We start from the raw sequence: 24,149 nt of genomic DNA, 5'->3' as shown, positions 1-24,149 counted from the left end.
GATTCCTCTGGGTACAGTTGGTGAACTTTGTTCCTGAGATGGAGAATATCATCCCTAGCAACCCTATGAAAATGGAGAAGTAGGTCATCTGAACCAGATTGACCTCTCTGTACTGTGGAAAGTCCATCACTCCCGATGTAAACAAAGCACAGGGCACTACGGAGACAATCCATCCTATGACTCCCATAGTGATGCCCATGATCTCCATGCCCATTAGCATGCTGGCTCCCTGTGAGCGTCTCTCTCTCCTACACCTGCACTTCCTGGAAGAACAAGGATGTGACTCAGAAAATAGAATCCAGAACAGAGGAGATGTCACACTTCCAGAGAAGATCCTGGATTCTACAGGCCTACAGCTTCAGTCTTTGCAGGTAAAGTTCTACAACAGCAGATTGTTCAACATTATTTTCTCACAGACATTTGTTGCAGAGATCTTCTGTGTGTCTAGAGATGCCGGCCAATCAGAAGCCCTCTAGGGGTGGTTGACATAATCTGCTGCCATGGAAACACAACCTGTACAGATGTGGTGAAGTCTGTGGTTGTTAGTTTCAAGATGACTTTCTGTGGTTGTGAGTTTCTTAGTCAAGCCTGTTTCTACCCCAGCTGTTTTGTTGTTGCCAAGGCAAAACTATGCAATATGGCTATATTGCACAAGATCCCCTGAAATTCTTTGAAGGCTATGAAGCTTAATTCAATTCTGTGCATTTATATTGAAAAACACTGGTCTATGGTAACAAGATCATATAAGACACTAGTGATGGAATTTCAGTGAGTTGTTAAGTTGGGAATGTCTCTCTTAAAGTAGCAGCAGCAGCTACACCAGACTATGGTCCCACCACAATATGACATAACTCCTCTATGACCTGTTGAAGACAGAGCTGTTAGCAGGAGGCTGATTGAGTGGTTGTTGAGTCTGGCTGGTTCCTCTTGAAGATGCAGCAGCAGAGTTTGGTCCCTCCTATCAGGAGCATGGAGCCAGACCACCTATTAAATTCAGTCAAGTAACCCAAAAAACCAAAATGATCCAGCAGGTATGGGATATTCTGTATCATGTATTGGTCAACCAAGAAGAGAGTGGTGAGCTGGAGAATACCAGCCAGGATAAAGAATGTTCCACTGATAAACTTGACTTTGACCCTGGTCCTGTTACTCTTGATGAAGATACAGCACTTGGTCCCAAAGATGGACCCCATCACTCCTAGAGTTCCCAGGATGGAGGAGATGGAGGTGATCGTCATCAGAGCCCATGTGACCCCACTGGTGGGTCCATAAGAAACTATTATACAGACAACACAGGGCACTAGGGAGACTATCCATCCAAAGGCTCCCAGAAACATGACTCAATCTCACTAGGTGGGCAGGAGCTGCACAGTATGACCCCCATAACCAGGAGCAGGGCCGCTGCCTCCCAGCAGATGTAGAGCGAGACCCCCAACTCCCCCAAATGGTGCTGGCCATCCAGTAGACAGGAACGAGCACCAGGATTACAGCCAGGATGAAGATCATTCTGGAGATGGTCATTACTTTGGCCGTAGACTTTTTGTTATTGATGTAGTTGGTGCACTTGGCCTTGACTATGGAGACTCCCAGAACCCAGAAGATGATGGTGATGATGGCCATGGCTCTGACGGCCTGCAGGTTCTGGGGTAAGGCCAGCATGGAGTCGTTGACCTTACACTGCATCAGGTCCCAGGTCAGGTCCCAGGTGCCAGGTTACATGAGAGGTGACGATGCTGTAAGGTCTACTACATCTGTTGTATTCGGCACATGTGACAAATGAAATTTCATTTGATTTGAAGGTGGCCACTCTGCACACTGGCTCAATTAAATTATATCACTAGTGCCTTATATGATCTTATGTTTCCATAGCCCAGTGTTTTTCAATATTAATGCACAGAACTGAATTAAGCTTGATAGTTTTCAAAAAGTCTTAGGGGATCTTGTGCAATATTGCCATATTGCTATCTTCTGCCAGGGAAACAACCTATTCATTCAGATGTGGGGCAGTATGAGGTTGACACACACTTGACAGAGATACTAGTGACATTCAGGTAGATTGAAACTACATGCTGAGAAACCCTTGAGTGTGAAATAAGTAATTATAAGGTTGGATTCATGGACTGAAATAAACTATACAATAGACTAAATAGACTAATGATAACAGTTTCATAAACATGGTTGAAATAATTCTACACTACAGTATGATATATGTTTAAGTCAGAGGATCCCAGTCACTGACTGTAGGCTTGTGGTTAACGTGGTGAACATAAACAGGAAATGCACAGCAGCAACCAGGAAACACTTTGCAGCCAGATACGTTTTTATTTGAACATCTTTAACAGGGTTAAACAATCAACCTCTGATTAAATTCTTTCTCTACTTAAATTCATCCCATTATAAAGAAACATACAGAGGTATCAATACGGGTATAGTAAATCAGTGAGAAAAGAGTGAGAATATGTCCCTTCACTGCAGTCTCCTCAATTTCTCCCAGTCTAAATTAACTGAATATTTGAACACAATATGTCATAAACTCCCCTTTGACGTGTTAAAAACAAGGTGGAACAATAACTATGTTGCTTTCACACCTATCTGGTCCCTTACAATATTCTAACATTGAACACAGTGCAGGCTCCTCATATTAGGAAGTGGAGGACCATCCTCCTCAGTGAAATGTCATAAAAATTAAAATAGTGAAACATTAAAAAAGTTATCCTTTTTAGATTGAACTGTTTTAAATACAATGCTCAAAAAAATAAAGGGAACACTAAAATAACACATCCTAGATCTGAATGAATGAAATAATCTTATTAAATACTTTTTTCTTTACATAGTTGAATGTGCTGACAACAAAATCACACACAAATAATCAATGGAAATCCAATTTATCAACCCATGGAGGTCTGGATTTGGAGTCACACTCAAAATTAAAGTGGAAAACCACACTACAGGCTGATCCAACTTTGATGTAATGTCCTTTAAAACAAGTCAAAATGAGGCTCAGTAGTGTGTGTGGCCTCCACGTGCCTGTATGACCTCCCTACAACGCCTGGGCATGCTCCTGATGAGGTGGCGGATGGTCTCCTGAGGGATCTCCTCCCAGACGTGGACTAAAGCATCCGCCAACTCCTGGACAGTCTGTGGTGCAACGTGGCATTGGTGGATGGAGCGAGACATGATGTCCCAGATGTGCTCAATTGGATTCAGGTCTGGGGAACGGGCGGGCCAGTCCATAGCATCAATGCCTTCCTCTTGCAGAAACTGCTGACACACTCCAGCCACATGAGGTCTAGCATTGTCTTGCATTAGGAGGAACCCAGGGCCAACCGCACCAGCATATGGTCTCACAAGGGGTCTGAGGATCTCATCTCGGTACCTAATGGCAGTCAGGCTACCTCTGGCGAGCACATGGAGGGCTGTGCGGCCCCCCAAAGAAATGCCACCCCACACCATGACTGACCCACTGCCAAACCGGTCATGCTGGAGGATGTTGCAGGCAGCAGAAAGTTCTCCACAGCGTCTTCAGACTGTCACGTCTGTCACATGTGCTCAGTATGAACCTACATTCATCTGTGAAGAGTACAGGGCGCCAGTGGCGAATTTGCCAATCTTGGTGTTCTCTGGCAAATGCCAAACGTCCTGCACGGTGTTGGGCTGTAAGCACAACCCCCACCTGTGGATGTCGGGCCCTCATACCACCCTCATGGAGTCTGTTTCTGACCGTTTGAGCAGACACATGCACATTTGTGGCCTGCTGGAGGTCATTTTGCAGGGCTCTGGCAGTGCTCCTCCTGCTCCTCCTTGCACAAAGGCGGAGGTAGCGGTCCTGCTGCTGGGTTGTTGCCCTCCTACGGCCTCCTCCACGTCTCCTGATGTATTGGCCTGTCTCCTGGTAGCGCCTCCATGCTCTGGACACTACACTGACAGACACAGCAAACCTTCTTGCCACAGCTCGCCATCCTGGATGAGCTGCACTACCTGAGCCACTTGTGTGGGTTGTAGACTCCGTCTCATGCTACCACTAGAGTGAAAGCACCACCAGCATTCAAAAGTGACCAAAACATCAGCCAGGAAGCATAGGAACTGAGAAGTGGTCTGTGGTTACCACCTGCAGAACCACTCCTTTATTGGGGGTGTCTTGCTAATTGCCTATAATTTCCACCTGTTGTCTATTCCATTTGCACAACAGCATGTGAAATTTATTGTCAATCAGTGTTGCTTCCTAAGTGGACAGTTTGATTTCACAGAAGTGTGATTGACTTGGAGTTACATTGTGTTGTTTAAGTGTTCCCTTTATTTTTTTGAGCAGTATATATTCACATGTCACCAAATCATTTATTAATATACACTGTTTTGCAATGAAGGTCGACAGTAACTTCAACTGTACTGTTTGGGGTAGCACCATGGTGTAGCCGGAGGACAGCTAGCTTCCATCCTCCTCTGGCTACATTGACTTCAATACAAAACCTCGTAGGCCTCACCCCCTTCCATAGACATAAATGGTAGTTATGACCACTTCCGGAGGACATCATCCATCCAATCAAAACTTTTGCTGTATGAATAGACATGTTGTCCATCCAATCATAGAATTAGGATCAGAGAATGAACCTTGTGAGTTGTATTGGGATTGTGCCACAGAGCATTATGGGGCTTCTATGTGTTGAGAAGCTTGGTGACATTGTTGAATAGAGATTAAGAGTGAAAAGTGATAGTTGAGCATTTTTTTGATATTATTCAATTCAAAAGATTTTTTTCAATTTACAGGAGACAGAGGAAGTATATTATAAATTGTTTTCTTGGTTTTAGAACTTTATTTTTGTGTCCAGTTTGTGCAATTTATTTAAATTTCCCTTGTTAACTTCAGTAGCTAGCTAGCTTCCAGCATGAGTGTGCAGTTTTCTCCGCCAGAATGGTAGAATGGCCACCGCTGCCGAAATGTTGATGACTTTTTGTTGAAGAACCCCTTTCATTCTCTGGGGTACACGGTGCAAATTAAAAGTGAGGGTCGACCTCTGCCTGAGATCAGTTTCATTAAGAAGGATGAAAAGGTGAGGGCGTTCAATAACAACTGGTATCAAAAGTATAGCTGGTTAACAAGGAGCCTTTCATCAAGCTGCCTGTATTGCTGGCCTTGCCTGCTATTTGGAAAGTCTGAGCCTTGGTCGAAAGGTGGGTACAGTGACCAAAAGAACATTGATCGTTCAGCAGACAGCAAGTAAATGCACACATCAGATTCAGGATTCTGAGAAAAAGCTGCATCGATCAAGACGAAGGTCTGTATATTCAGACTGCGCGACACAACAAGAAAGCAAGAAGAAACAGGGATGTTCTCAAAGAGTGAAATAATTTTCTTTTAGAGGACACTATGAGAGGGAAAGTTCCGCCGACAAGGGAAACTACAATGAGCTTGCAGAGGTAACTGCACGTAACAATATTTTACTTGCTGAACATATTGAACTTTCGACTGTCTTTTCTGGGATGTAGAAATCAATTCTGAATGATTTGATGTCTTCCATCACCTCATCCATTAAAGGATTAAAGAGAGAGGTTGACGCAGCGCATTTTTTCGCGTGCGCTGCTGTAGGCTTTCCACTATCCTCTGGTATTTATTTTTGCAAAGATTAAAACACATAATCACTCCAGACAGAGACAATCAAAAACACCTAAACATTAGAAATCTGCTGTATGGGATGAAAACTAGACCATTTTTCATTCTGATCAACTGTAGGCTACTAATATTAGCAGATGCATCCAGCCTACAGTGTATGTGCTGTCCATTTAGTCAAAGTAAACTAATGTTATGTATTCATAGTCCATTTGTATGTCAGGAGAAAATGTGAATGTGATCAAATTTGGTTTATTGAAAATTGGACTGGCTAGGGTGCCAATATGTTTTCAATCCAAAAAGTATTAACTGGAATTAATCAATCAACATAATAGTGATGACAGATGTGAGTTCATTTTTTATAAGGCCTACAGTTGCATAGAACTGCATGATGCAAACATTCATAAAGCTTAGCCCTGTGAGTTCTATTGTCTATCAGTTGTTGTCTCTGTGTCTGGGCAGAGGAAATCCCCTTCCTATTCTAGTCTAAATATAATTAATATGGATAAGTATAAGGTTGCTGCAGTTTGACAGGGTTTTCATCCCACCTAGGGCCAGGAGTTTTTTTTCATCCGTGTTTTAAAACCATGTGACCTGATTTAGGAAAAACTGGTCCCATCATTGCCCTTATAAAAAGCTTTTTACAACTGATTAATCACTGTCATAGCTTATAGTGTCCAGAGTTTTCCTGGTTAGATTAACAGATAAGGAAAAACTCTGGGCCCCAGAGGGTAAAAATTGCCCCACCGCTCTGGGACCTATGGTGCCACCAGTCTGCTTGCAGTTGTCAGTACGGCCGGTGCCTGCTTTGAGCACGCGGTCCTCAGTGTGTCTCCCCAGTCTGGTGAGACCGGGCCCAGCTCCCCATAGGAAGCCTCCAGTGATGATCAATGGTCCGAAGCCTCCAGTAATAATCCATGGCACGAAGCCTCCAGTGATGATCCATGGCCCGAAGCCTGTAGGGATGATCCATGGCACGAAGCTTCCAGTGATGATCCATGGCCCGGAGCCTGTAGGGATGATCCATGGCACGAAGCCTCCAGTGATGATCCATGGCACGAAGCCTATAATGATGATCCATGGCACAAAGCCTCCAGTGATGATCCATGGCGCGGAACCAGTAGTGATTGTCCATGGCACGGAGCCTGCAGCGAAGATCCCCAGTCCGGAACCTACAGAGATGCTCTCCAGTCCAGAGCCTCCAGCGACGCTCCGCAGTCGGGAGCCTCCAGCGACGCTCCTCAGCCCGGAGCCTCCAGCGACGGTCTGCAGCCCGGAGTCTTCAGCGGCGGTCTGCAGCCCGGAGCCTTCAGCGGCGGCCTGCAGCCCAGAGCCTTCAGCGGCGGCCTGCAGCCCAGATCCTCCAGCGGCGGCCTGCAACCCAGATCCTCCTGCGGCGGCCAGTAGGTCAAAACCTCCAGCGGTGGTCTGTAGGTCAGAACCTCCAGCGGTGGTCTACAGCACAGAGCTTCCGGTAATGATCTACAGTCCAATTCCTCCGATAATGATCCACAGGCCTTTGTTACAAAAGTGGAGGGATCTGCGGGCGGAATGGGGGTTACGTCCTGAGCCGGAGCCACCTCCGTTGCTGGAGGATCGGAGGGAGAGGAAGGGTCTGGGTGTAGCACATGAGCCGCCATAGACGTTTGTCACCTTCCCTTCCCTCCCTTTGTGTTTGGGGTTGTTTTTGTTGGTTTTTGTTTGGGGCAGTCGGGGTCTGCACCTTTGGGGGGGGGGTACTGTCACGTCCTGACCCTTGGAAGAGGTAATTTTCCATAGTAGAGTGGTCAGGGCGTGACAGGTGGTTGTTTTGGGTTTTCTGTTTATATGTGGGCTTTTTCTAAATGTCTATTTCTATGTTTTGTTTTCTATGTTTTGGCCGGGTATGGTTTCAAATCAGAGGCAGGTGTCTATCGTTGGCTCTGATTGGAAGCCATACTTAGGCAGCCTGTTTTTCCTTTGGGTTTTGTGGGTAGTTGTTTTCCGTTTTGTCAGTGTACCTTACGGAACTGTTGGCTGCCGTTTTTGTTATTTTGGTTTAAGTGTTTTCATTAATAAAGGAAATATGAGCACTTTACACGCTGCCCCTTGGTCCCCTTTTGATGACCCTTGTGACAGTCGGACAATAACATTGATGAATACGCTGATTCGGTGAGCGAGTTTATTAGCAAGTGCATCAATGATGTTGTACCCACAGCGTCTACTAAAACATCCCCAACCAGAAACCATGGATTGATGGCAGCATTCGCGCAAAACTGAAAGCGCGAACCACTGCTTTTAATCGGGGCAAGGTGACAATCAAACAAGCTAAGCATCAGTATAGAGACAAAGTAGAGTCGCAATTCAACGGCTCAGACACGAGAGGTATGTGGCAGGGTCTACAGTCAATCACGGACTACAAATGGAAAACCAGCCCCGTCGCGGACCACGATGTCTTGCTCCCAGACAATCTAAACAACTTCTTTGCTCGCTTTGAGGAAAACACAGTGCCACTGACACAGCGCGCTACCAAAACCTGTGGGCTCTCCTTCACTGCAGACAAAGTGAGTAAAACATTTAAACGTGTTAACCCTCGCAAGGCTGCCAGCCCAGACGGCATCCCCAGCCGCGTCCTCAGAGCATGCGCAGACCAGCTGGCTGGTGTGTTTATGGACATATTCAATCAATTCTTATCCCAGTCTGCTTATCCCAGTCTGCTGTGGAAGTGAGTGCCCCATAGCACTCAAGTGCTTTGAGAGACTAGTCAAGGACCATATCACCTCCACCCTACCTGACACACTAGACCCACTCCAATTTGCTTACCGCCCCAATAGGTCCACAGACAACACAATCACAATCACACTGCACACTGCCCTAACCCATCTGGACAAGAGGAATACCTATGTAAGAATGCTGTTCATCGACTACAGCTCAGCATTTAACACCATAGTACCCTCCAAACTCGTCATTAACCTCGAGACCCTGGGTCTCGACCCCGCCCTGTGCAACTTGGTCCTGGACTTCCTGACGGGCCGCCCCCAGGTGGTGAGGGTAGGTAACAACATCTCCACCCCGTTGATCCTCAACACTGGGGCCCCTCAAGGGTGCGTTCTCAGCCCTTTCCTGTACTCTCAGTTTACCCATGGCTGTGTGGCCATGCACGCCTCCAACTCAGTCATCAAGTTTGCAGACGACACTACAGTGGTAGGCTTGATTACCAACGACGAGACGACCTACAGGGAGGAGGTGAGGGCCCTCGGAGTGTGTTGTCAGGAAAATAACCTCACACTCAATGTCAACAAAACAAAGGAGATGATCGTGGACTTCAGGAAACAGTTGAGGGAGCAGCCTCCTATCCACATTGATGGGACAGTATTGGAGAAGGTGGATAGTTTTAAGTTCCTCTGCGTACACATCACGGACAAATTGAAATAGTCCACCCACACAGACAGCGTGGTGAAGAAGGCGCAGCAGCACCTCTTCAACCTCAGGAGGCTGAACAAATTCGGCTTGTCACCAAAAACACTCACAAACTTTTACAGATGCACAATCGAGAGCATCCTGTCGGGCTGTATCACCGCCTGGTACGGAAATTGCTCCACCCACAACCGCAAGGCTCTCCAGAGGGTAGTGAGGTCTGCACAATGCATCACCGGGGGCAAACTACCTGCTCTCCAGGACACCTACACCACCGGATGTCACAGGAAGGCCAAAAAGATCATCAAGGACAACAACCACCCGAGCTGCTGCCTGTTCACCCCGTTATCATCCAGAAGGTAAGGTCAGTACAGGTGCATCAAAGCTCGGACCGAGAGACTGAAAAACAGCTTCTATCTCAAGGTCATTAGACTGTTAAATAGTCATTACTAACATTGAGTGGCTGCTGCCAACATACTGACTCATCTCTAGCCACTTTAATAATGAAAAAATGTATGTAATAAATGTATCACTTGCCACTTTAAACAATGCCACTTTATATAATGTTTACATACCCTACTTTACTCATCTCATATATATATATACACTGTACTCTATACCATCTACTGCATCTTGCCTATGCCGTTCGGCCATCGCTCAATCATATATTTTTATGTACATATTCTTATTAATTCCTTAACACTTGTGTGTGTATAAGGTAGTTGTTGTGAAATTGTTAGGTTAGATTACTTGTTAGATATTACTGCATGGTCGGATCTAGAAGCACAAGCATTTCACTACACTCACATTAACATTTGTTAACCACGTGTATGTGACAAATAACATTTGATTTGATTTGACCTCAGTCATAAGTGGGGAAAATGCTAAACTGACCCATGATCAGCAACTAGGGTCAACATCCCCCTACACCCCAAAGCCTGTTCTGAGGGGCAATGAAAAAAGGACTGGGCCTCAAAGTACACATCAATAGATTGAAACTACATGCTGAAAAACCCTTGAGTGTAAAATAAATAATTGTAAGGTTGGATTCATGGACTGAAATTAACTATGTAATACACTAAATAGACTAATGCTACCTGTTTCATGGACTTGGCTTGAAATACTTCTACACTCTGATACAGTTGAAGTCAGAAGTTTACGTACACTTAGGTTGGAGTCATTAAAACTCATTTTTAAACCATTCCACAATTTCTTGTCAACAAGCTATAGTTTTGGCAAGTCGGTTAGGACATCTACTTTGTGCATGACACAAGTAATTTTTCCTACAATTGTTTACAGACTGATTATTTCAATTATATTTCATTGTATCACAACTCCAGTGGGTCAGAAATGTACATACATTAAGTTGACTGTGCCTTTGACTGTGCCTTTAAACAGCTTGGAAAATTCTAGAAAATAATGTCATGGCTTTAGAAGCTTCTGATAGGCTAATTGACATCATTTGAGTCAATTGGAGTTGTACCTGTGGATGTATTTCAAGGCCTACCTTCAAACTCAGTGCCTCCTTGCTTGGCATAATGGGAAAATCTAAGGAAATCACCCATGGCATCAGGAAAAAATTGTGGAACTCCACAAGTCTGGTTCATCCTTGGGAGTAATTTCCAAACGCCTGAAGGTACCACGTTCAGCTGTACAAACAATAGTATGCAAGTAAAAACACCATGGGACCACGCAGCCGTCATACCGCTCAGGAAGGAGACGCGTTCTGTCTCCTAGAGATGAAAGTACTTTTCTCCGAAACGTGCAAATCAATTCCAGAACAACAGCAAAGGACCTTGTGAAGATGCTGGAGAAAACAGGTACAAACGTATCTATATCCACAGTAAAACGAGTCCTATATCGACATAACCTGAAAGGCCACTCAGCAAGGAAGAAGCCACTGCTCCAAAACCGCCATAAAACAGCCAGACTACGATTTGCAACTGCAGATGGGGACAAAGATCGTACTTTTTGGAGAAATGTCCTCTGGTCTGATGAAACAAAAACAGAACTGTTTGGCCATAATGACCATCGTTATGTTTGGAGGAAAAAGGGGGAGGCTTGCAAGCTGAAGAACACCATCCCGAACGTGAAGGACAGGGTGGCAGCATCATGTTGTGGGAGTGCTTCGCTGCAGGAGGGACTGGTGCACTTCACAAAATAGATGCCTACATGAGGAAGGAAATTTACGTTGATATATTGAAGCAACATCTCAAGACATCAGTCAGGAAGTTAAAGCTTGGTCGCAAATGTGTCTTCTAAATGGACAATGACCCCAAGCATACTTCAAAGGTTCTGGCAAAATGGCTTAAGGACAACAAAGTCAAGGTATTGGAGTTGCCATCACAAAGCCCTGACCTCAATCCTATAGAAAATGTGTAGGAAAAACTGAAAAAGCATGTGCGAGCAAGGAGGCCTACAAACCTGACTCAGTTACACCAGCTCTGTCAGGAGGAATGGGCCAAAATTCACCCAACTTATTGTGGGAAGCTTGTGGAAGGCTACCTAAACGTTTGACCCAAGTAAAACAATTTAAAGGCAATGTTACCAAGTACTAACTGAGTGTGTGTAAACTTCTGACCCACTGGGAAAGTGAAGAAAGATAATAAAAGCTGAAATAAATTATTCTCTCTACTGACATTTCACATTCTTAAAATAAAGTGGTGATCCTAACTGACCTAATACAGGGAATTTTTACTTGGATTAAATGTCGGGAATTGTGAAAAACTGAATTTAAATGTATTTGGCTAAGGTGTATGTAAACTTCCGACTTCAACTGTATATATGTGTGTTTCAGTCAGAAGTTCCCAGTCATTGACTGTAGGCTTGTTGGTGATGTAGTGAACATAAACAGGAAATGCACAACTGCAACCAGGAAATGTTTTTCAGTCAGATACAATTATTTTATTTGAACATATTTAACAGGGTTAAACAATCAACTACTGATTCAATTCTTTCTCTACTTAATAAATTCATCCCATTTTAAAGAAACATAAAGAGAAATATCAATACTGGTATAGGACATCAGAGAGGAAACAGTCAGAATATGTCCCTTCATTGCAGTCTCCTCAGGAACTTCTCCTCCCAGTCTAAGTTATCTGAATATTTGAACACAATATGTCATAAACTCCTCTTGGACTGATTAAAGACAAGGTGGAACAATAACTATGTTGCTTTCACACCTATCTGGTCCCTTCCGATATTCTAACATTGAACAGAAAGTATAGAGGTTGTTTTATCATAGAATTACATATAGAATCACAATTATATTATCTCCATTGTTTTCATTTAAAGAAAGTACAGCCTCTCTGTTAAAGCCGTAGCAGCAGCTACACCAGACTATGATCCCACCACAATATGACATAAACTCCTCTATGACCTATTGAAGACAGAGCTGTTAGCGGGAGGTTGATTGAGCCATCGATGAGTCTGACTGGTTCCTCTTGAATATGGAGCAGCAGAGTATGGTCCCTCCTATCAGGAGCATGGAGGCTGACCACCTACAGACTTCAGCTAAAATAACCAGGTGATGTTGGGTAAACAGGACGAAAGGGTAGAGCTGCAGGTGGAAATCCGTTCTTAAGTAATGGTCAACCAAAAACAGAGTGGTGAGCTGCAGGATACCAGCCAGGATGAAGAATGTTCCAACGATAAACCTGGCCTTGACCCTGGTCCTGTTACTCCTGATGCAGTTACAGCATTTGGTCCCAAAGATGGACCCCATCACTCCTAGAGCTCCCAGGATGGAGGAGATGGAGGTCGTCATCAGAATCTTCCATATGTTCCTATATTGGGGCTCAGGATAATGATTGTATGGGAACCATACAGAGATAACACAGGGCACTAGGGAGACTATCCATCCAAAGATTCCCATTATCCATCCAAAGACTCCCTCTTTGATGCACAGTGTGACCCCTCCAATCAGGAGCAGGGAGGCTGCCACCCAGCCGAGGTACAGTGAGTTCCCCAGCTCAGGCTTCTCTTCGATCCGCGTGGAGGAGTCGTTGATAATTGGTATGGCAACCAAGGAAACAGGGATGAGGATGAGAATTCCAGCCAGGATGAAAAGTATTCCAGCGATAATTATCATCTTGGCCTGAGACGTTTTGTCTTTGATGCAGTTGGTGCGCTTGGCTCCGACCATGGAGACCATGACCCCCAGAACCACCAGGATGATGGCAGTGGGGATCATGGCTCTGGCAGGCTGCAGATTATATCTCCAATAGTTGTCACACTGTGTCTGTCCTGTGCCTTGGGTCGCACATCTCATCCACAGGCCGTACCAGACCACCTCTGTGGTGGCAACGTTACCTGTTATAATGGTTGTCACCCTCCAGGTGGGGAGAGCACAGATCACAATGGTCAGTATTAATCCTATGACTCCAAGGGCGATGCACACGACCTCCACCATTGCCACGGTAAACACGATATCCATGATATCCATGCCCATCAAATTGCTGTCTCCCTGACTGCGTCTCGTTCAGCACATTCGTTCAATCCGAAGTTTGTTCCTGAGGTCTTCTGTAAGAATGGAGAGCTGATCCACTCAGAAGACCTCTATAACTACTCGATGCTGTGATGTCACTGAAATCTGTTGTCATGGAAACTTAAATCCTATCAATACGTATGTGGGGCAGGATGTGGTTGCGACTCAAATGTGTGAAAAACTCTACTCAGTTTCAAACTCATCAAACAGCCTTGTGTAACAATATGGAATGTTGAGATCCAACCTGGAATAAAACAATAATTACCAAGTAGGGATAATTATAATATAATAAATACCAAGACATGTTATAGGAATCTGATGAAAATGAAAGCTTCCCAATCTGATTTGGACTAAAGACATAATAAAACCTGTTTCAGTCTTCCCTCAACCCAATCCTAACCTTAACCATTAGTGGGGAAAATGCTAAACTGACCCAAGATCAGCACTCAAGGCGTGCTCCTCCAAACTATTCAGTCCTTCTGTAATGCCATATCAACGACAGATGTTTTTGAGAATGTGTCTCGCACATAGGTCACAATACAACTGACTGGAGCCTAGTATTTTGTACAGAAGTGTAAATGTTATGTGTTAAGACATGAAGGCCCACGTGAGCACCAGTACCATGGAACAAGAGATGACATGTATTATATTGTGCTTCTGACCCCGTCCTATTTAGAAATATTATTTTGGTTTTAAAAATCAGATTGCTTATTTTTCATTTAATTTGATTAAACACCAAGCATAGCCACCACTCCCCTCAATGAAAGCTTTTTTTGTTCTTCCCAATGCAGTCGCTAAAATTTACCATTGTGTTAGATTTGTTAAAATAGAGCCCTAGGATATGTACAGCCCTTTGAGGTGAAGAGAAGTGCTTTACAAATGCAAATGTTTGTCTTATGGTTTAGCAAAACTTACAGTTAAAATCTCCTGCAAAGACAGATGAACAGAGAGCAGACAGGTGTAGTAACAGACAGAGGAGTAACAGACAGGGGAGTAACAGACATGGGAGTAACAGACAGGGGAGTAACAGACATGGGAGTTACAGACAGGGGAGTAACAGACAGGGGAGTTACAGACAGGGTAGTAACAGACATGGGAGTAACAGACAGGGTAGTAACAGACAGGGGAGTTACAGACAGGGAGTAATAGACAGGGAGTAACAGACAGTGGAGTAACAGACAGGGGAGTAACATAGGAGAGTAACAGAGAGGAGTTAACAGACAGGAAAGTAACAGACGGGAGGGTAACAGACAGGGGAGTAATAGACAGGAGAGTAACAGACAGGGGAGTTACAGACAGGAGAGTAACAGACAGGGGAGTAACAGACAGGGAGTAACAGACAGTGGAGTAACAGACAGGGGAGTAACAGACCTGTGGAGTAGTATAGAGTAACAGACAGGAGAGTAACAGGCAGGGGAGTAACAGGCAGGGGAGTAACAGAGAAGGGAGTAACAGAGAAGGGAGTAACAGACAGGTGAGTTCTAGGGATTACCCTTTTACTGATGTCGTGTCTTTGGCATCATTAAAACTGAAGAAGTATTTATCAATTAACTCTCTGTAATTATTATTACGCGATTAAACTGATTAATCGTGTAACTGTAATTAACTAGGAAGTCGGGGCACCAAGGAAAATATTCAGATTACAAAGTTCTAATTTTCCTAATATAACTTTCAGTTATTTTAATATCTGATCAATTAGTCTTCTGATTAATGGTGTATTCTTTACCTCACGTCAGTCTCATTCCAAATGATGTAAATTGTTGGTTATCTGCACGAACCCAGTCTTCACTATGAGTCATCCATACATCAATTGTCTTAAAATCATTTATTTACTAACTAAGTAATTCACAGAAATGCATAACAAACAGTAGATATGGTTACAAGGAAATAATAGGGGAATGTGCCCTAGTGGGCTAAACCGGCATGGCGGCTTGTTAGACAAAAGGGGAGTGGGCGGTCAACTGAGAAGGCACTACACAGAGTTGATAATTATAACAATTGAAATGCTAATCCTTTGCACATGGACGCTCACTCATTCGGGAACAATTGCAAGCAATATATATATATTTATACTCAGTGTGTCGTCGGGATCTCTGTTGAAAAGTTTGTTTCTGTTGGAGAGTCTGTCCGCCCTCTCTCTCTCCGTCGTGGTTAGAATGGGTAGTTCAGAGTGACATTCATTTATGTCGTTATAGAATAGTGGTTCGGCGGTTGTCGGTCTTCGCGTTCAATGATACCGAATTCCTAGCTGCAGACTAGTAATTAATATCAAAGACTTGTTCTTATTCTGTCGGTATCGATAGTCTAAGAGTTTAACCACGTGGTATGGTTAAACGTTCATCAAGAGAAATGCATGGTCAAACCTTGGCCCTCTTATTATCGAGGTAAGCTGGTCTCGAACCTTTAGCCATCTCGTAATTGAGGTAAGCTCGGTCTGGTGATAGAAAACCTAGGTGGGGGTTTTATTCGGAAGAGCAGAAAAGGGCCTGTCCCATGACGCCAGACCATAACTGTGCTCATGGGTGGTCCTCTGATTTAGTTAAACTCCAAAGGGAATTGGAGTTTCCTTCATTAAACAGTCCAAAATCACATTACACAATTTCACAAACAGTTTCATCCTTATTCATTCATTTTATACAACCATTTGATGTAAGTCTCATAGCTGAGGCTATTGTATAAACATGATTATGGTAATGTGGCCGTATTGTTTCTCATGAGTTTCACAAAATTGTACCAAATGGACCAGTTCATAGCTGGATTCTTCACCGATCTTTTATACCTTCTCCAGAACATAAATGTTGTTCGGTTCTCCAGTTCTGTGAGGTGGATGAACTCCTTTGTGTTCTCTATGAAACTCACTCTCTCTCTATACTGTGAGAGGGTCTCCTCATAGGAATTTACAACCTCTTCTGACCACAGCAGCCTGGGTGTGGGAGACAGAGGTAGGGGGATGGCACATAGAAAAGGCTGGTGCAGAGGGAGGGGGTCAACTGTGCTCGCTGTACCCAAAGAGGGCAACGTCATGACACTGATGAACCAAACTGAATCCAAAGGCACACAGCGTCTATGTGATCACATGATCACCATGATACCGGCACATGGACTCAGTACCGGTACCCTGTGTATGTAGCCACGTTATCGTTAATCATTGTGTATTTATTTCTTGTGTTTTCAATTTTTCTACCAAAACATTTTTTTCTGCATTGTTGTTTATCGAAGCACGTGACAAATACAATTGTATTTTGTTTCATTTGAATGAGCTGGATGACAGACCCGGTATCTACATTCCAAATGGCACCCTATTCCCTACATCGTGCACTCCATCCAGAGCTTTGGTCAAAAGTAGTGCACTATATAGGGAATAGGGTAGCATTTGGGACACCACCACAGCATCTCTCTTCTCTTCACTATCTCTCTGCATTCCAGGCATGCTGTAAAACAGGTTCCACACACATCATATTTACACAGTCCAGAGATGAGGAAAGAACTGTTCACTGTTGTTATAAAGCATTAACAGAAGTGTATTACATGTCTGCAGTCATGGACATATATCTTTATTATACGTTCTTAAACTATAAATATTAATGTTTTTAAAAACACTGAATCATGTTGCTGGTTCAATTTTAAACACTAAATTAATGGAAGTACGAAGGCAGCAGATTTAAAACATTATATTGGAATATGGTTTTAATGTAATGGAGTATGGAGCGCTGCGTGTCGCCAGCGAAGAAGAGTGAGGTACGGCACCTGTGTACACCTGAACCAGTCTGACCTGTTCCTTGGACTACAGGTGTGTGGGTTTATATATTTATTCACATTTCTAAACTGCCCAGATTCAAACAGCACCATTACTTACTCAGTCATATAATGCCACATGCATGTCGGATGTTAGGGTTTGCTTCACAGCCTGGCGTGCCAGGACTCTAGACACCTGACTGGTGCACGAAACCACTGCAGGAGTTGGTTTAAATATATTAGTTCAGAGAAAGGGAGGAAGAGAGAAAGAGATGTGTGTATGTATTTATGTGCGTATGGGGGATTAGAGTTGGACACAGTGGGGGACAAAAGTATTTGATCCCCTGCTGATTTTGTACGTTTGCCTACTGACAAAGAAAGGGTCAGTCTATAATTTTAATGGTAGGTTTATTTGAACAGTGACAGACAGAATAACATCAAAAATATCCAGAAAAACGCATGTCAAAAATGTTATAAATTGATTTGCATTTTAATGCGGGAAATAAGTATTTGACCCCCTCTCAATCAGAAAGGTTTCTGGCTCCCAGGTGTATTTTATACAGGTAACGAGCTGGGATTAGGAGCACACTTTTAAAGGGAGTGCTCCTTACTGCAGCTTGTTACCTGTAAAAAAGACACCTGTCCACAGAAGCAATCAATCAATCAGATTCCAAACTCTCCACCATGGCCAAGACCAAAGAGCTCTCCAAGGATGTCAGGGACAAGATTGTAGACCTACACAAGGCTGGAATGGGCTACAAGACCATCGCCAAGCAGCTTGGTGAGAAGGTGACAACATTTGGTGCGATTATTTGCAACTGGAAGAAACACAAAAGAACTGTCAATATCCCTCAGCCTGGGGCTCCATGCAATATCTCACCACGTGGAGTTGCAATGATCATGAGAACAGTGAGGAATCAGCCCAGAACTACACGGGAGGATCTTGTCAATGATCTCAAGGCAGCTGGGACCATAGTCACCAAGAAAACAATTGGTAACACACTACGCCGTGAAGGACTGAAATCCTGTAGCGCCCACAATGTCCCCCTTCTCAAGAATACATATACATGCCCGTCTGAAGTTTGCCAATGAACATCTGAATGACTCAGAGGACAACTGGTGAAAGTGTTGTGGTCAGATGAGACCAATATGGAGCTCTTTGACATCAACTCAACTCACCGTGTTTGGAGGAGGAGGAATGCTGCCTATGACCCCACTGTCAAACATGGAGGTGGAAACATTATGCTTTGGGGGTGTTTTTCTGCTAAGGGGACAGGACAACTTCACTGCATCAAAGGGACGATGGACGGGGCCATGTACCGTCAAATCTTGGGTGAGAACCTCCTTCCCTCAGCCAGGGCATTGAAAATGGGTCGTGGATGGGTATTCCAGCATGACAATGACCCAAAACACACAGCCAAGGCAACAAAGGAGTGGCTCAAGAATAAGCACATTAAGGTCCTGGAGTGGCCTAGCCAGTCTCCAGACCTTAATCTCATAGAAAATCTGTGAAGGGAGCTGAAGGTTCGAGTTGCCAAACGTCAGCCTCGAAACCTTAATGACTTGGAGAAGATCTGCAAAGAGGAGTGGGACAAAATCCCTCCTGAGATGTGTGCAAACCTGGTGGCCAACTAAAAGAAACATCTGACCTCTGTGATTGCCAACAAGGGTTTTGCCACCAAGTGCTAAGTCATGTTTGGCATAGGGGTCAAATACTTATTTCCCTCATTAAAATGCAAATAATTTTATAACATTTTTGACATGAGTTTTTCTGGATTTTTTTGTTGTTATTCTGTCTCTCACTGTTCAAATAAACCTACTATTAAAATTATAGACTGATCATTTCTTTGTAAGAGGGCAAACGTACAAAACCAGCAGGGGATCAAATACTTTCCCCCCCCACTGTAAATGTAGATAAACTATGCATCTTTGATCTATATGAGTTGTCTAGAGTGTGATAGACGGATAACCCCACCTCCATTCTGCCATGTTGCTTTCACCCATCCATTCCTATCAGATCTGTGAACTGGAGGTAACTTAAGCAGAAGGGGAGGCCCTATTTTCCCAGCCTTGATCTTATTCACAGAACTCACTGCCAAGCATCAACCAATCGGGTGTCTGTATTTTTTCAAGCCAACCACAATAATCCAATAAACCAATCAGTTGTCATGTTGTTTTTCCTTATAAAGGCAGAATTAGAGCAGGACCCTATTAGCTGTCTTAAAAATCGCAAGGGGGAATTTGACACTTTGAGACTTTGAGACTATGAATGAAATACAATCTATTAATTGAAGAATGGACAGAAACTGTACCTCAGATCCACTGTGTAGACCACACACATGTCCAGTCTGTTGTAATACCAGGCATGGAAGACTGGGCCTCATAGTAGATATCAAGGAGAACGTGTCCAGTCTGTTGTAATACCAGGTATGGATGACTGGGCCTCATAGTAGATATCAGGGAGAACGTGTCCAGTCTGTTGTAATACCAGGTATGGAAGACTGGGCCTCATAATAGATATCAGAGAGAACGTGTCCAGTCTGTTATAATACCAGGTATGGATGACTGGGCCTCATAGTAGATATCAAGGAGAACGTGTCCAGTCTGTTGTAATACCAGGTATGGAAGACTGGGCCTCATAATAGATATCAGAGAGAACGTGTCCAGTCTGTTGTAATACCAGGTATGGATGACTGGGCCTCATTGTAGATATCAGGGAGAACGTGTCCAGTCTGTTGTAATACCAGGTATGGAAGACTGGGCCTCATAATAGATATCAGAGAGAACGTGTCCAGTCTGTTATAATACCAGGTATGGAAGACTGGGCCTCATAGTAGATATCAGGGAGAACGTGTCCAGTCTGTTATAATACCAGGTATGGAAGACTGGGCCTCATAGTAGATATCAAGGAGAACGTGTCCAGTCTGTTGTAATACCAGGTATGGATGACTGGGCCTCATAGTAGATATCAGGGAGAACGTGTCCAGTCTGTTGTAATACCAGGTATGGATGACTGGGCCTCATTGTAGATATCAGGGAGAACGTGTCCAGTCTGTTGTAATACCAGGTATGGATGACTGGGCCTCATAGTAGATATCAAGGAGAACGTGTCCAGTCTGTTGTAATACCAGGTATGGATGACTGGGCCTCATAGTAGATATCAAGGAGAACGTGTCCAGTCTGTTGTAATACCAGGTATGGATGACTGGGCCTCATAGTAGATATCAGGCAGAGCGGGGAGAAAAGGGGAGAAAGGAAAGAGTACATGTGGTAAAGAAAGAAGAGATGAAAGAAGAATATAGAGACAGAGGGAAAGGTAGAGAGAGAGAGACAAATAATTAAGAGAGGGAAGGTAGTGAGCTCATGGGCTCCTGAATTCTTCTGCAAAAATATACAATTAGAGTTGGATAAATGTTATTTATTTATTTTAGCAAGGACTTATACAGGATATTAACGTCAACATTAAAACCTTCAATCCAAATCACAATTCCATACCTAAAACCTTGATTTTGAACAAAATAACCTGTTACTACCAAGGACTATCAAGAAAAAACTTCTAACAAACAAAACCTGCAGAAGAAACACAGCGGAAACCTGGAAATACCATCCAACACAAAACTGAGTGAGTAATATTCAGTCCGAAGCTACATCTGAAGCCAAAAAGTGAAAGACAATAAATCTCTAGTTCATTTTGTTATATAAAGTAAGTAAATAAGGCTACTAAGCTACCAAGCTGCTAGGACAGAAGAGACCTGGCTGCAGCTTCAAATAGCACTGAAGTGTGAAGTGAGAGGTATGAAAACGCCTGAGCCCAACAATGGCAGGAGAATTTTACAACCTCCACCACCCAAATGCAGAAGCTTATCCATGCGCAGCTTATCCATGCGCAGCTTATCCATGCGCAGATGTCATTCCAGTACAGTACCTGTTGGATACAAAAAATAACACTGCAGGGAATAAGTATACAAAAAGCTCCACAAGGACAGTCCAGAGACACTATTTGCTGACTGCTACAATGAGGGCAATGTAAGCAACTTAATTTTCCACACAGACCATCCCCTGGCATGGCACAGTGCTATCAGAGCAGACCATCCCCTGGCATGGCACAGTGCTATCAGAGCAGACCATCCCCTGGCATGGCACAGTGCTATCAGAGCAGACCATCCCCTGGCATGGCACAGTGCTATCAGAGCAGACCATCCCCTGGCATGGCACAGTGCTATCAGAGCAGACTAACCCTATGTCAAGATAGAGGGTATTGGCCCAGGGTGGAAACTCAGAATATAAGATGTTGATCAAAGAGAAAGCACAGCAGGAAAAGCTCTCTCTCTGTGACGACTCCCCCATCCTGAGTGAGTCTGATCACAAAGGTGATCAGGCTCTGGGGTGGCAGGTAGCCTAGTGGTTAAAGCGTTGTGCCAGTAACCGAAAGGTTGCAAGATTGAATCCCTGAGCTGACAAGGTACAAATCTGTCGTTCTGCCCCTGAACAAGGCAGTTAACCCACTGTTCCAAGGCCGTCATTGAAAATTAGAAATTGTTCTAAACTGACTTGCCTAGTTAAATAAAGGTCAAATAAAAATAAACACAGATGAGGATAGTCACACCCCCCATCACTGAGATGAGTAATGTAGGGTATGTAAACATTATATAAAGTGGCATTGTTTAAAGTGACTAATGATACATTTATTACATTCAATTTTTAATTATTAAAGTGGCGAAAGATTTGAGTCAGTATGTTGGCAGCAGCCACACAATGTTAGTGATGGCTGTTTAACAGTCTGATGGCCTTGAGATAGAAGCTTTTTTCAGTCTCTCGGTCCCAGCTTTGATGCACCTGTACTGACCTCACCTTCTGGATGATAGCGGGGTGATCAGGCAGTGGCTCGGGTGGTTGTTGTCCATGATTATCTTTTTGGCCTTCCTGTGACATCGGGTGGTGTAGGTGTCTTGGAAGGCAGGTATATTGCCCCCAGTGATGCATTGTGCAGACCTCACTACCCTCTGGAGAGCCTTGCGGTTGTGGGCGGAGCAGTTGCCGTACCAGGTGGTGATAACAGCCCGACAGAATACCCTCGATTGTGCATCTGTAAAATTTTGTGAGTTTTATTGGTGACAAGCCAAATTTCTTCAGCGTCCTGAGATTGAAGAGGCACTGTTGCGCCTTCTTCATCACGCTGTCTGTGGGGGTGGACCATTTCAGTTTGTCCGTGATGTGTACGCCGAGGATCTTAAAACTTTCCACCTTCTCCACTACTGTCCCGTCGATGTGGATAGGGGGGTGCTCCCTCTGCTGTTTCCTGAAGTCCATGACCATCTCCTTTGTTTTGTTGACATTGAGTGTGAGGTTGTTTTCCTGACACCCCACTCTGAGGGCCCTCACCTCCTCCCTGTAGGCCGTCTCGTCGTGTTTTGTAATCAAGCCTACCACTGTAGTGTCGTCTGCAAACTTGATGATTGAGTTGGAGGCGTGCATGGCCACGCAGTCATGGGTAAACAGGGAGTACAGCAGAGGGCTGAGAACGCACCCTTGTGGGGCCCCAGTGTGGGGCTGTTGTTTCCTACCCTCACCACCTGGGGGCAGCCCGTCAGAATGCCCAGGACCCAGTTGCACAGGGCGGGGTCGAGACCCAGGTTCTCGAGCTTAATGACGTGTTTGGAGGGTACTATGGTGTTAAATGTTGAGCCGTGTTCGATGAACAGCATTCTTACATAGGTATTCCTCTTGTCCAGATGGGTTAGGGCAGTGTGCAGTGTGATTGCGATTGCGTCGTCTGTGGACCTATTGGGGCGGTAAACAAATTGGAGTGGGTCTAGTGTGTCAGTAGGGTGGAGGTGATATGGTCCTTGACTAGTCTCTCAAAGCACTTCATGATGACGGAAATGACTGCTACGGGGCGAAAGTCGTTTAACTCAGTTACCTTAGCTTTCTTGGGAACAGGAACAATGGTGACCCTCTTGAATGATGTGGGAACAGCAGACTGGGATAGGGATTGATTGAATATGTCCATAAACACACCAGCCAGCTGGTCTAGCACAGTCAATGTAGTCAGCTCAGCTATCCCCATTGAGACCGTGTCTGTGCCTCGACCTAGGTTGGGCAAAACTAAACATGGCAGTGTTCGCTTTAGCAATCTCACTAGAATAAAGACCTCCTCCATTCCTGCCATTACTGAAAGAGATCGTGATACCTCACATCTCAAAATAGGGCTACTTAATGTTAGATCCCTCACTTCAAAGGCAGTTATAGTCAATGAACTAATCACTGATCATAATCTTGATGTGATTGGCCTGACTGAAACATGGCTTAAGCCTGATGAATTTACTGTTTTAAATGAGGCCTCACCTCCTGGTTACACTAGTGACCATATCCCCCGTGCATCCCGCAAAGGCGGAGGTGTTGCTAACATTTACGACAGCAAATTTCAATTTACAAAAAAAACCAACGTTTTCGTCTTTTCAGCTCCTAGTCATGAAATCTATGCAGCCTACTCAATCACTTTTTATAGCTACTGTTTACAGGCCTCCTGGGCCATATACAGCGTTCCTCACCGAGTTCCCTGAATTCCTATCGGACATTGTAGTCACAGCAGATAAAATTAAATTTTTTTGTGACTTTAATATTCACATGGAAAAGTCCACAAACCCACTACAAAAGGCTTTCGGAGCCATCATCGACTCAGTGGGTTTTGTCCAACATGTCTCTGGACCTACTCACTGCCACAGTCATACTCTGGACCTAGTTTTGTCACGTGGAATAAATGTTGTGGATCTTAATGTTTTTCCTCATAATCCTGGACTATCGGACCACCATTTTATTACGTTTGCAATCGCAACAAATAATCTGCTCAGACCCCAACCAAGGAGCATCAAAAGTTGTGCTATAAATTCTCAGACAACCCAAAGGTTCCTTGATGCCCTTCCAGAC

General features: G+C 44.2%; 1 protein-coding gene, 1 long non-coding RNA gene and 1 pseudogene across 2 annotated transcripts; 1 reads left to right on the top strand and 2 right to left on the bottom strand.

Moving 5' to 3' along the window:
* Positions 1-1,291: 1,291 nt before the first annotated feature.
* Positions 1,292-1,805, bottom strand: LOC115204556 (claudin-4-like; annotated as a pseudogene).
* A 10,075-nt stretch (positions 1,806-11,880) lies between these two features.
* Positions 11,881-13,522, bottom strand: LOC115204553 (claudin-4-like). The gene has a single exon (XM_029770218.1). It carries the CDS (start codon positions 13,449-13,451, stop codon positions 12,399-12,401), a length of 1,053 nt encoding a protein of 350 aa, XP_029626078.1. The 5' UTR covers positions 13,452-13,522; the 3' UTR covers positions 11,881-12,398.
* A 6,194-nt stretch (positions 13,523-19,716) lies between these two features.
* On the top strand, positions 19,717-20,525 carry LOC115204557 (uncharacterized). The gene is made up of 2 exons (XR_003880384.1): positions 19,717-19,841; positions 20,418-20,525. It is a non-coding gene; the product is annotated as an uncharacterized LOC115204557 (long non-coding RNA).
* The last annotated feature ends 3,624 nt before the right edge of the window (positions 20,526-24,149 follow it).

Source organism: Salmo trutta, chromosome 12, assembly GCF_901001165.1.
Source record: "Salmo trutta chromosome 12, fSalTru1.1, whole genome shotgun sequence".
Taxonomy (NCBI): Eukaryota; Metazoa; Chordata; class Actinopteri; order Salmoniformes; family Salmonidae; genus Salmo; species Salmo trutta.
The sequence above is the reverse complement of the archived record's forward strand: the minus strand, read 5'-3'. Positions and strand labels throughout refer to the sequence as shown.

Bases quoted from the DNA above. Each gene is read 5' to 3' on its own strand.
- LOC115204553 (XM_029770218.1), bottom strand. From the start codon at position 13,451: ATGGGCATGGATATCATGGATATCGTGTTTACCGTGGCAATGGTGGAG.